A 13,891-nucleotide genomic window follows, 5' to 3' on the forward strand; every position below is an offset into this window, starting at 1 on the left:
TAACATCAGACAAACAATCAGAAAATAATGCTGTAATTAAGGAATTACCAAGGAGAAAAACCCTCACCAACACTGGCAGTACAAGCTATTGTGTGTAAACAAGGAGCAATCCCACACTCACTAGTACTGATTAAGTTATTTAGTCCGGTAATGAAATGTCTGCAAGTGAACAACCAAATTCAAGAGAGCACTAAGGACTTCACAATTCAACTCTTGAGCTACATATATACCTGTACTCTTCTATTGGAATCAGCTGTTCATTTCTGTTTTACAGATTCTTGTATTTTTGTTTCCTTCTCTGTCACCCTGTGCTCTGCTTCCCATCTCAAACCTCTGTGGAAAATACTGAGTAATGAGGATCACAGTGAGGCTGATAAGGAAACTGAATATCACAGATCTTGTCCGTATATCTTGGGTTAGAAGTGGTTGGACAAAAAAAAAGGATGACTGGACAACCATTTGTCTGGAATGGTATAGAGCAGGGATAGGCAACCTTGGCTCTTTTATGACTCGTGGACTTCAATTCCCAGAATTCCTGAGCCAGCCATGCTGAGGGGAAAGGGAGAGGTTTCCAAGCTGAGCCATGCTGGCTCAGGAATTCTGAGAGTTGAAGTCCACGAGTCATAAAAGAACCAAGGATGCCTATCCCTGGTATAGGGTCTCCTGGGCAGTGGGTTGGACTAAGGTCCTTTCCAATTCTTTTATGCAGGTAGTCCTCAACTTACGACCGCAACTGAGCCACAGATTTATGTTACTAAGTGAGAAATTTGTTAAGTGAGTTTTGCCCCATTTTACGACTTTTTTTGCCACATTTGTTAAATTAATCCCTGTAGTTGTTAAATTAATAACACCATTGTTCAGTGAATCTGGTTTCCCCACTGACTTGGCTTGTCAGAAGGTTGCAAAAGGTAAATCACATGGCTCCGAGAGTCAGTTGTCAGGCATCCAAATGTAAATCATGTCACCACGAGGATGCTGTGATGGTCATAAGTGTGGAAAATGGTCATAAGTCACTTTTTTCAGTGCCACTGTAACTTCGAATGGTAAAGCTGAGGACTACCTGCATTGCATTCTGAATGTTATGGCACAGGGCCTGGATACCTGAGGGACCACTGATCTCCAATTGTTTCTGCCTGACCATTATGTTCTGGCAGAGGGAGTATGCGCAGGCCCTTCCTATTAAATGCAGTCATCTTATGGCACCAAGGAAGTGTGCCTTGTTTGTCACAGTCTTTCCTCTCTGGAACAGCCCCCCCCCCCAATTCAGACACCGCCTCTCTCCTAGAGATCTGGAAAGCTCTTTTGATCCCAGGCCTGGACTTCATGAGTGGGGTTGTATGTTTTTAACTGTTTTTATTGTTTTGTATTTGTAAGCCACCCAGAGTCTATGGGTGTGGGCAGCTATAATTAATTTAAATAAGTAATTAATAATGATTGATAGTCATGTTCTTTTAATTGTGTATCTCCAGTTCTACTTTTGATTTAATAGCAGTCTTCCTTGCTTCAGACACAGAACACTAATACTGTAACTGGTACTTTAGCATTCTTTAATAATTAGGCCCTAATATACTTTTTAATTCAATAAAAATTCAGTCTTCTTGCCAGAACAGACCAGGTGACTTTCAACAGTGTAAAAACGTGCACAAATGCCAAATTAATAAAATACCACAACCGTCAACACTATATATCGCCCTGGAAAAGGAAACTTGCATTTTAAGAAATAATATCCGCATATGAAATTATTCAGCTCATCAAGGAAAATGCCTGCTAAAACAACAGCATCTTGAACAGGGTGTGTCTGTGTTGAATTTCCCAGGAAGCAAATTCCATACTCTAATCAGGTGCAGCAACAGAGAATTCAGTAATTCCTCCAGATTTGGGCAACAAACAATTACGTTATGATTATCAGCAGAAGGTATAAAATCATTTCCCTTACTAAATTTAAAGCAGTGTTTTTCAAAGTTGGCAACTTGAAGACATGCGGACTTCAACTCACAGAATGTCCTAGCCGTACATCTTCAACTTGCCAACTTTGAAAAACATTTATTTAAAGGAATAATAGGGCCCAGTAGCAATAGTAATAGCAGTTAGATTTATATACCACTTCACAGTGCTTTACAGCCCTCTGTAAACAGATTACAGGGTCAGCATATTGCCCCCTACAATCTGGGTCCTCATTTTACTGACTTGGAAAGGATGGAAGGCTGAGTCAACCTTGAACTGGTCTGAATCGAACTCTTAGAGTGATCAGTGAGTTAGCCTGCAATACCACTGTGCCATCACAGCTGAGATAACTTATTAAGTATCCTAGATCTGTATTAACTGCAGTAATAAATACGTTGAATTGTACTTATAGCTAACGTACAGTGGGAGAAATTCATTGTAATACAGGTTACAGACAGAGATTTACAATTCTGATTTTTGCTATCACATTCTTGCCTGGCTAAAATTCTTACTGAAAAAATAACTGAAATCTCTGAATGGCAGTCCTGTGAAGAAGGTGTTGCAACAATGTCTAAGCGAGGTTGAAGTCCTGTGCTTATTTGGAAATAAGCCAGTAACAAAATAGGATTTACTTCTGATTAGATATATATAGGATTGTATTGTTAGGACTAGATTACCATCACCTGGTCTGATCTCCTAGTTTAAGCTTGACAATCGTCCCTAAAGCTCGATGACATCCAAGCATTCAGAAGCAAAAAGAGGTTCAGAAATTTTCACCCTGTGGATTTATACTTTCATACTTTTGTAAAGTGGTACAGTATGTGGTGCCATGAACAAGCTCCATCTTCAGATTCTTAAAATAGATTGAAGTGGGAGGGCAACAAAGCTTAGAACATTTTTTCAAAGCAGGACAATATCTCCCAAATCAGTAAGGTAATAGTCTCTCTTTGTGCTAGCAAGCCAATAAGCTAGTAGAAAAGCTTTCAAGATATATTTGTCACAAATTAGAAGGGGGGAAATCCAAGAGCAGAGCCCATAAGGAAGCAAATGTTGGATATTCCTTTTTCTTTGTGATGTGTTTGCCACATTCTAACTTAAATGGTACCATTTTTTTTCACAATTTTTACATAAATAATTCAATGTTAAAATTGGCTGAAGTTCTTCTGTATGTTTTGAAAGTTGAATTTATGAAGTAAAAATAAAGCCTTAGTGAATTTAGGTAAATTTATTCTTGCCTCAGGTTACCATAAAATTGCTGTTATACTCTGTAAACTTATTAAGATGATATTAGTGGTTTGATCTTGTGTGTCTACATTTATAATGAAAAAAATAAACCATTGATTTAATTTCTCTTAAGTATAAGTAGAAGAATACATATATCTGTCCATCATCCATCCATCCTAGGGGCTCTGATACAGCATCAAGAATGATTGAACAGGCTACCCAAAAATATTCTATACTTTGGCAAATTCTATTGCTAACTTTAAGGTACTTCCCGTTTCTCACACTTTAAGACAAAGAATAAATCTGTTTCTCTATAGGTTGAGGTATGTTTTTCTTACAACATTTGACATTTGATAGTACACAGATGTCCTTGCCTCTAGGAAGGAAAACCCTTCAGACATTATAGATTTTCAATAAAAACATTAGAGTTGATTTCCTCTGTAATATATGGGGCAGCTTTGAGTAATATGTTAAATATTAGGACTGTACATACTTTGAAAATTATATGGAATCATTATTTTGGACCATAATACATTTTTTCAAACAGGTTTCTTGGGGGTTCCACTTCAAATAGTAACACAAATGCTTTGAAGAGCAAATGATGAGTAATTAATTGAAGATACTCCAATAGCAATACAAGCAATATGAGCCATCTCATGACTGGTTTGAGTCATCAAACTGACTGGCTTAAATCATTAACAACAATAATAGAGGGCACACTGCTACCTGCTAATTTTATCTTCAGTAACAAAAAAAGGTAGCTATGTTGGCTGTAAGAAAAAGATTAAATACTGCAGCAACTATGCCAATTTAAGGTCTACCCTTTGTTTCTACAGCTCATCCAACTGTAAAAGGTTTACTGTGTATTACTGGCTGAACCTTTGTTCCTTAGAAAAGGAGAGGATCTTTGAGCATTTTGGAAATTCTCAGAGCATATCATGGGTGCATTTGGGTCATTATTACATAAGTTCAGGCAGCCACAAAACAATTTACCAGAAATCAGATTGCGGACACTGTTCCCTGATAGCTCATTTCTCCTTTTGCAAACAAGGTAGGGTTGAGAAGAGTCAGTAAAGATTAGAAGAAGTAGTAAAAGAATACCAGTAGAAGAGAATATTTGCAGCTCAGGATTGAACTATGGAATCCTTGGTGGTCTCTGAGCTTGCGTGTCTTTTTGCAGACATTTCCTTATCCAGCTAGCTAACATCATCAGTGCTCTGATGATACTACCTAGTTGGGTAACGGAATGTCTGCAAAAAAACCAACCAAGCTCAAAGGCTACCAAGCACTCCACAGAGAAAAGAGTGCTTAAAAAAAAAAAAGGATGCTCCACAAAAGTGACAAATGTTTTGAAATGATTAGACTATTTGATTTGCAGATATAAAAGCATGTCATGGTTCATTGCCCAATCTATCATCATAATAAAATAAGAGTCAGCTGCTATCGTGACTGTTTCACTTTCCTTGGGAATGTTCTTCCTCTATTGATGAGTTAGGAAGGACCAGCCTAATCTGGGAATGCTGGAGGTTTCTACAGCCTCATGCCATGAAACAATGGTTCTCAACGGGGTAGCATGTTTTTTTTATTGGCGAGTCTCAGAAGTAATCTACATGGGACACAAGATAAGTCACGCAGAATTCAATGAAATCTTTTAACCGATAAATAATTATAACGCCATACAACTGTCCATACAAATGTCCTGGGAGAGAGTTGGTTCCTTCTCTGTGGAACCCCAGGTGCTTTCACAGAAAGTAATCAGTAGCAATTGAAAGACTGAAAACCAGAGCTGTAAACAGCTCCTCTCAACTCCAGTGTAATTACAGCAATGTTACAAGTCTTACTTCTGCTTGGCCCATTAGACAAATGTGTTGCAGCCGCCCAGTCTGTGCAACAAAAGGGTGTTACTTCACTGAAAGCAGCTCTGTGAATGGAATCAACGATGAATCAGCCTGGATGATGTGGGAGCTGCAACTTTCTTCTGAATGTTTAATTCAAACAAATTTAGAGGCAAACATTTAGCATTTTGAGAGTAGAGGGAGATATGAAAAAGATGTATAAAAACAACCAGCTAAGTACTTTTCCAGATTTGCACTTCTTCACACGAGGATCTTTTAACCCTGTTTGTCTCTCTTCCCTCTTTATAATATTTTTTTTCTCCTCTTCCTCCTCTCTGCCCCTGGGGTGACTTATCCATATTTCCTTGATGAAAAAGTGGGTAATTTTAAAATCTAAGGGATTGGTTTGGACAAAACTCAGCAGCACTTTTTTGTGCAGCTGCTGATGAAAACAGGATCGCCAACATGATTGCCAACGTCCGATAATGGATATGGCACAAGAAGAAGAAGAAAAGGCAATTGGAATTAAAAGGTCATGAATTGAGATTTGGGTGGCACGGTTATGGTATGAGAAGTCAAAAGTTACTGTAGCATATAAGAATCATTTTGTTAGATTGTAATATAGGAGTGGTTTGCCATTGAGAAAAATACCACAATAAAGACCACAAATGGGTGAGCTAATGGAAAGGCTAATGAGTTGGACTGCAAGAATCAGGTTCAAGTCTTCCCATCATCATGAATCTCACTGGATGACTTGGATTAATTACTCTCTTGCAGCCATCCAACTCCCAGCTCTTTAGAGACAAAGCATTTTATTTATCCAATAAAATGATGATTTTATAAAAATTCTACAAAAAAAATACAGTTAAGTTTGATTACAAAAAGTTTGTCCAAGACTCAGAATAGACATACATATACATATATACAATGTATATGTACTATATACAAAAGATGCAAAAGATCTCTTTCTCCTATATTTGGGTCGACAGGGTGCATCAAAAAGCACTCAGGGTAATTCCTCCCCCTGTCTCTTCCCTCCCTGACACAGCTGACAAAGTGAGAAAGAGCCTGTGACCTAGAGGTTAACAGGTTAACACAGCTGCTTAACATGCAGACAGCCCAGGTTCGACTCTCAGAAGGGTATGTCTGGTTGATGAGAACTAAAAAGTTCGAAATAGCTATTCCATTCTCCCTTAATTCTTTGTTAGCAATCCAAATTTTATTATGTATGTATGTATGTATGTATGTATGTATGTATGTATGTATGTATGTATGTATATTTTCATAGGAAGGCTCAAAAAATTCAGGATGATGCATGTAATAAAGGACTTTCAATTACACAGTCATGACTGCCTTGTTGAGTGAACACCTCAAATACTTACCCATCCTGTAATTCGTTTGGGCCAAGCAATAGTATGGAAAGTGCAGAGAGAAGCAAGAAATAAAGCCCCCAAAAGGTAAGAAGAAGAAAAGGAAATACAGTTACAAACTACTTCATTTAACCAACACCACACACTGTACCTCTTCACAGACAATGTTCATACATTTCTTTATACATTGATTTTTGCTCTTTAGATTTCTATTCTTTCAACCAATTCAAACTCCATCAATCCTGGTTTTTGTCCCTTCCTCCTCTCCCATTCATTCTTTTTTCATTTCTTTGATTTGAAATCTGATGGTCCTTTTCTCAATTTAACCAAATCACACCAGTAGTTTCGCCACCACGACTTGGCCACTATGAATTCAACCCACATTAATTCATCTCCCTCATTTTTCCTTGTCTCTCCCTGTTTCACCACACCCATTTCTTAACAATCCCACTTCATTCCACTTATTTGTATGTTTTTCTTGACACACCCAATCCTCACCTCTATATAATAAAGTGGACAGACACAGACTCCTCTGCACAGGCATTTTAGTTGCTATCCATTATCTTTTGACTAGTGTTTGGCTGTTTTAAGATTCATGTAAAGCTTTTATTAAGATAAACAGTCAAAATCATGCTTCATTTTTCTGCCTCTCTGGACTTTCAGAGTTTCTTGTTTTATTACATTCTTTGTAACCATCTTTTTCTCTTTCTTCTCCTCAGACAGCATCTTTGTTTTGGGCTCATTTCTGCTCTATACATTTTGTCTCCTCCTCAGCTCCCTTCACTTGATCATTCCTTTAAGCATTTTTTTCCATACTTCCTAGTAATGTGCAGGTAATCCTGGACTTATGACCATTTGTTTAATGACAGCTTGAAGTTATGACAGCCTTGGAAAAAGTTATTTGCGACCTATCCTTGACATTACAATTGTTGCACCTCCCCTGCAGTCATAAGGTCACAGTTTGGGCACTTGGCAACCGGCTCACATTTATTGATGGTTGCAACAGCATCCCAGGATAACTTGATTGTGATCTGTGTGACATTCTGAGCTAACTTCTCATCAAGCAAAGTCAATAGGGGGAATTAGATTTACTTAACAACCACAGTAAAACTGGATGTAAAATCAGGTCTGGTCACATGATGATTCCCTTTACAACTTCTTTGTTTTACAACAGAAATCCTGGCCCCCAATTGTGGTCATAAATTGAGAATTACCTGTAGCAATTCATACTTCTATGCAGTCTGTGATATACTTTTCATTCTGACTCACATACCTCCAAATCCTTTTTCCTTGTTTCTCCTATTCATTGTGGAGAGTCACCTGTCTTGCAATATTTTTTCATACAGAATCAAATTTTCTCTTCCCTCAGCTCTGTTTTTATGCTGGTTTCTTTCATTTTTCTTCCATGTATATTTTTGTTTCCTGAAATCCTCTCTGGATATTAGCAAGAGATTATCTTTGCCACATTTAGAATCTCTCACCATCACTGTATCCTTCACTAATTCAATCTTTCATTGTAAACAAATGAATAAATCATATCCTTAGAATTCTGTTCATTCCTTTGCCGTGTCTATATATTAATGGAGTTATGTTGAAATCATATAATCAAAACAAGTATATCTTTTTCTTAAAATTAGTCACAAAAGACTTTCATTCATTCTGGGATCTCCAAATGAGAAATTCACTTTTTTATATCTTGTCTTGTTTTCACTATCAATTCATGTTACACAACCAAATTCCCCCCATGCCATTTTGCAATGTTGCACAATGTACAATTTCCCCTCAAACTCCTATTTGATTCCTCCATTATTACCATTCTACTATTGGAATGCAACATTTGCCGATTTTAATATTAAACTTTAGAATTGTGATTTATATGTGATTTGAATATTAAATGTTTCCTCCGTCAATGTCAATGTTACAAGTTTTGAACATTTGGTTATGGAGGCTTGGTAATGTAACTCTAAATTATGGAAAAATGGAGTTGATATACAAGACTCCAGTATGCCAATATACAAGCAACAAAACTGAAATTGTCCAATTATCTTTTCAAAGGGCGGTGATTTTTAATGTTTTGGTGATAATTTTCATCCTTCATTAATGACTGAACTTACCTATATTTCAATGTCATAGTACAGCACTAGGAAATGTAGAGATAAAACAAATGGCTAAATTCAAAAACCACACTTCATCAAGATATTTGCCTTGGGCAAGTCTCTTTATCCAATCCATTCTACTTGGCGGTTAAGATAGAAATCTGTATGACAAAACATTTTGTTTACAGCGTATCTACACGAACCTGTAGAATAGAATAGAATAGAATAGAATAGAATAGAATAGAATAGAATAGAATAGAATAGAATAGAACAGAACAGAACAGAAAATAGAATAGAATAGAATGGAATGGAATGGAATGGGAATGGGAATGGGAATGGGAATAGAATCTGGAAGAGATCTTGGAGGTCTTCTAGTCCAGCCCACTGCTCAAGCAGGAGAACCTATACCAGGCGTAGGCAACCTTGGCTCTTTTATGACTTGTGGACTTCAACTCCCAGAATTCCAGCATGGCTCAGCTTGGAAACCTCTCCATTTCTCTTCAGCATGGCTGGCTCAGGAATTCTGGGAATTGAAGTCCACGAGTCATAAAAGAACCAAGGTTGCCTACCCCTGACCTATACCATCTCAGACAAGTGACTGTCTAGCCTCTTTTTAAAAATCTCCAGTGATGGAGTACCCACGCTTTCTGGGGGCAAGCTGTTCCACTGGTTAATTGTCCTCACTGTTAGGAAGTTTCTCAGTAATTCCAGGTTGCTTCTCTCTTTGGTCAGTTTCCAACCATTGTTTCTTGCCTTGCTCTCTGGTGCTTCGGTGAATAACGTGACCCCCTCTTCCTTGTGGTAGCCCCTCAAATACTGGAATATTGCTATCATCTCTCCCCTATTTCTTCTTTTCTTTAGACTAGCCAAACCAAAGTCCTGCAGCCTTCTTCGTATGTTTTAGTCTCCAGGCTTTTGATCATCTTAGTTGCTCTTCTCTGAATTATTTTCAAAGTCTCAACATCTTTTTTGTGATATGGTGACCAAAATTGGCTGCAGTGTTCCAGGTATGGTCTTCATCCTATGCCTCTGTTAATACAACCCAGGATTGTATTAGCTTTTTTGGTTGCTGCTGCATGTTGCTGGCTCATGGTTAAGTGATCGTCCACTAGGACTCCAAGGCCCCTCTCACAGTTACTGTTTTTAAGCCAGATCTTGCCCAATCTGTACTTGTACATTTTGTTGGATAGAGCCTATTGTTCAAGTTTGTCAAGATCTTTTTAGATCCTTTTTTGGTCTTCTGGGGTGTTGGCTACTCCTGCCAGTTTGGTGTGCCTTCAGGGTCATCACATAAGGCCTAATCTCAGTCCTCAGAAATTGGAAGGCAAACCCAAAGTGAATAGGTTAATTAGCATTTTCGTTCTGGAACACTTTGGTAGACACACATCTACTATCGGATGTTTTGTGTGTTTTTTTTATTAGTCAACTATTTGCATAAAGCTCTATTGTAGGATATGCATCTTTCAGGTTGATGTTTATTTTGCGTCGCATTATTGGCTTTTTTCTTAGTAAAAAAAATTACCCGGAATATAGATTTTAGCCACACTTCTTCGAGATATTTGAGCCGCGTTTCAACATTTATCCTATCAGAAAGGTAAAAAATAGAAATTTAAATATAAGTAGAATGCGCCCGCATTCTACATAAAAGTGAAATCGTGGAACAGGTTTGGATTTAGTTCCGTCAAGTGAAACAAACACACGGACCCAGAAATCCCCGCCCCCGCCTGTCGGAATCACCGTCAGTGACATACTTAAGATACGATTAAATCCTCATTCCGATCTTGCGTCTCTTAACCACAGCCAGGATTTAAATAACGCAACCCCGGTGTCTCTCTCAACTTCGCGGGAAGGGGGGGGGGGCGTTTACATAATTTGGCCCTTTCTTCCTCTTGACTGCACCGAGGAGGTTCGAGGGGAGCCTGAACCACGCCGTAGAAGCAGCGTCACAACAACGCTACATTAACAGAACCTCCGTGGGATCCGAGGCGATCCGCCGCCAGCGGAGCCCAACAAGGAACACACATCTATCTCAAAGTTCCATTTAGAACTCGGAGACATCGCTTGGCCCCGCCCTCTTTCTGTCATCCTCCAATCGGACATGCCGCTGGGGCGTTGCTCCGCTCTCGTTCCATCCCACCCAGCACCAGCCTCTCGGCTCCAGCCAATGGGAAGCGAGGCGCAGTTGCGAATCCACCTGCGACTCCCGGGAGCCACCTGAGCGAGCGAGAAAAGCCGACAAAACCCGTTTGTGCGGCGATCTGTGTACGATCTTTCTTTCGCTGCTCTTCTTTGCTCTTCCTCATCCCCTCCCTAACTCGCCTGGGCCGCAGCAAGTTCCCGTCCCAACCAGCCAGGCCAGTTCTGCCACCCACTGACTGCCAGACATGACACAAGAATACGACAAGTAAGTGATCAAGCTGGGTAGACTGGAAGGAGAGGAAAAGGGGGTGAGTCTGGGCAGGTTCGACCGGTGTGCCTACCCCTAACCCACACTCCGCCCCCTCCTCCCGTGGGATTTTTGTCACTTTTTCAGACAGTGATTGCTGTTATTAATGGTGGAGGGGGCGAAGCGATCGGAGTCGTTTGAGAGTTGGGGACCCAAGCAGCTGCGCCGGGTCCTCCTCGCCCCTTCGTAAACCTTCGCAGAGGATCTTGGCTTATCTGGTTAAGCTATTTGAAGCGCGTTATAAAGAGGCAGTCGACCCGGTTTAAGTTTGTGCAATGAACAGGCGAACAGACTTGATTCCCGAAATTATCCCAACGCGACCATAATCTCGCCGTCTGTGTGGAGGTTAGGTCAAGACTGCGTAGGTTCCGTTTGCTTGCGACACCTCCGCCTACCCCCTGTATGAGTTTGTGTCCCAGCTCCATTTTTACACAACCTACACCTGCACGTTGCCTCTCCCAAATATTTCCAGTAGCGGGTGGTGCATCGATTCTTCGTGGCTCGTTTCCCAGAAATCAGGTTGTGTTACTTGCTGGAATGGGCGCCCCTTAACTAGGGTCTTCCCTCAACGTCGGACCACAAGTCCCATAATACATAGCTGCCGTGTAACTTTAGCAGAATTGAGATCCTACTGGAGGACACCTGTCGGAAGAGTTCGAACCTGGCGATCGAGCGATTGAAATTTGAAGTCGAGAGTCCGCGCCAATTTGCGCAGGGAGCAAGTCCTGCCCGGCAGGGTCGCGCGTGTAAGAGGTTGCCGACTGTGTGTGTGTGTGTGTGTGTGTGTGTGTGTGTGTGTGTTCTGTTGATGTTCGTCCACCTGATCACTATTAGGAAACGATCCGGCTAAGGATAAACACTCCGGCCCGTCTTGAGATTCAATAAGGAAGAGAGAGTGTTAAGGGCAGCGGTCTTTAGTGGAATCCGATGGGGGAATAGGTGTTCAATTTTGGCTAGATCCGGATTGACTTTGCAAACAAATTCATCAGTGCATTTGAACGCAATGCCTGGGACAGTGCCCCCCACCCCAAGGCAGAAGAGACAGCAGGGAGACTTGGAATTAAGTGACATTCTTTATTCTCTGCCTTATAATGTTCTGGATTGACTTGGCCAAAGCAGTCTAGCTGCTTTTTTGGATTTTGCATGGCTCTTTCCACTTGAAGTCATGTCTGAGAAGAGCTTGCCTTTGAAACTTGACATCCATGCTGAGAGGTTTGTCATTCCCCCCCCCCATTTCTCCACCACTGCTTCTTTAAATGTTGAGTGTGATGAATAATCACTTGTGTCTTGGGAGGAGCTTAAGGTTCCCACCTTCCAAAAAAGAGGGGGGGGGAATAATGTCCACAGTGGTGTCTCCAGTGCAAGCCTTCACCTTGCCCAGGGCTGTTCCTCTGACTGATTTATCTAGTGCAGAAACTTAATGAAGGGCTGTACATATATTTTTTTCTCCTTCTTCTTTGAAGATGAGGACAAGGGCTGGGCAATGAGAGAGCTGCCTTATTGGGGCATCATAACTTTGTGTTAATTGCTTTGAATGCTGTTGATTTAAGATTTTGCTGAGCTTTGAGACTGAGATTCCGGTAGGCCCTGATGTGCAGGCTTATTCCGTGGATATCAGAGAGCCACCTCTTAATGCCTTGTTGAAGAAAAAAAAAAAAACCTAATGGATTTTTATGAAAATCACTCCCTGGGAAAGGTGGATTTGTCCAGGTAATCTGCTTTTTTTTGTAGACATTTTTAAAATGACCTTATATGTAGCATGGGTAAAACGTATAAAGTGATAAGTAATCTCACTTAGCCATGACTTTATTTTGTGTGTGGTGACTCTGATGAGTCTCTTTTCAGGTGTTTGTGCCTTTATTACCTATAATAAAAGAATGGCTATGTAAGTTTGGGGATTGGCTTTTTGGACTGATTGCATGCAAAGTAGACTTAAGAACCCCTTTAATAATATTTTTGCTTCATTTCTAGCTACTATATGTTGAGATAACTTTAAAAATTTCTTTTAATTATGTGTTCCATGGTAAATATAGAAGGCTACCTCTTGGAAGGGAATGTTATTAAAGGCAGCTTCATGGAGAAGCTTATTAGATCTTGGTATGTTTGTGTGTGTGTGTGTGTATTTATATATATATGTATGTGTGTGTGTGTATATATATATATATATATATATATATATATATATATATATATATATATGTATGTATAATATATCTATAGAGGCACCTTTTGAGAATGCATCGCTGCTTGTCCTGGCTCTGGGGACAGAACACTGCTGCGGATAGAAAGCTGTCGTTCTTTGGGCTCCCAAATTCTAAATCTAATTTTATGTTTCAATAGCCATTTGGCCAGGCAAGAATCTTGAGAATGTATTGCTGCTCCAAAATTGAATCTGTATGGATGCTGGCATCCTCTCATCTTCCTGCTTTGCAACATGGACTTTATTGATCTGTCGATGCAACATATACGTGTCTCTTTGTAAGAGGACCTTTGGTTGCATTCAATTACACATGTCTGTATATTACCATGGAGCGTTGTTGAGAATTGGAGGTCAGCCACTGTAAAAGCTTCTTGTTCTAGTGCTATGTGGCCTGATAGTATAGATAACACTTCTTATGGTAAGAGCAAATTTGACTTCTAGAATTGGAGGAGTTTCCTGCAGAATTAGCTAAGACGAGGTACCTGTTTCCCTTTGTTGCTTTTTTATATCTGTCCCACACAGTAGTTTCACTCATCCATATCTAGAGCTGATCCCATTGTGATTATATATGGTTTACCAATATAGGAGAATATTTGTAACTCAGGTTTGAAATGAGGGATCTTTGGTGCTCTCTGAGCTTGGTTGTTGTTTTTTTTCAGATGTTTCATTACCCAAACTAGGTAGCTTCATTGGTACTAATTTGGGTAATGAAATGTATGCGAGAAAATAATCAATCTCAGAGTGTAGATGGTTTATCCTGTAGTTTGTAGGTATTG

General features: G+C 39.8%; 1 protein-coding gene across 5 annotated transcripts in view; it reads left to right on the forward strand.

Annotated features, from left to right (window-relative positions):
* The first annotated feature begins 10,713 nt into the window (after window positions 1-10,713).
* Window positions 10,714-13,891, forward strand: part of GRHL1 (grainyhead like transcription factor 1) — a 63,757-nt gene continuing 60,579 nt past the window's right edge. Inside the window, exon 1 of one of the 5 annotated variants that reach the window (XM_039331921.1) lies at window positions 10,714-10,873. In XM_039331921.1, the coding sequence (XP_039187855.1) occupies window positions 10,854-10,873 (20 nt within the window). In that variant the 5' untranslated portion in view covers window positions 10,714-10,853. Of the gene's footprint in view, window positions 10,874-11,796; window positions 12,128-12,256; window positions 12,626-13,415; window positions 13,594-13,891 lie in introns of those variants that run through there. The other 4 variants (XM_039331920.1, XM_039331919.1, XM_039331923.1 and 1 more) reach the window with 4 other exon arrangements.

Source organism: Crotalus tigris, unplaced genomic scaffold (assembly GCF_016545835.1).
Source record: "Crotalus tigris isolate CLP2741 ecotype Arizona unplaced genomic scaffold, ASM1654583v1 scf7180000024439.5362192, whole genome shotgun sequence".
Classification (NCBI taxonomy): domain Eukaryota; kingdom Metazoa; phylum Chordata; class Lepidosauria; order Squamata; family Viperidae; genus Crotalus; species Crotalus tigris.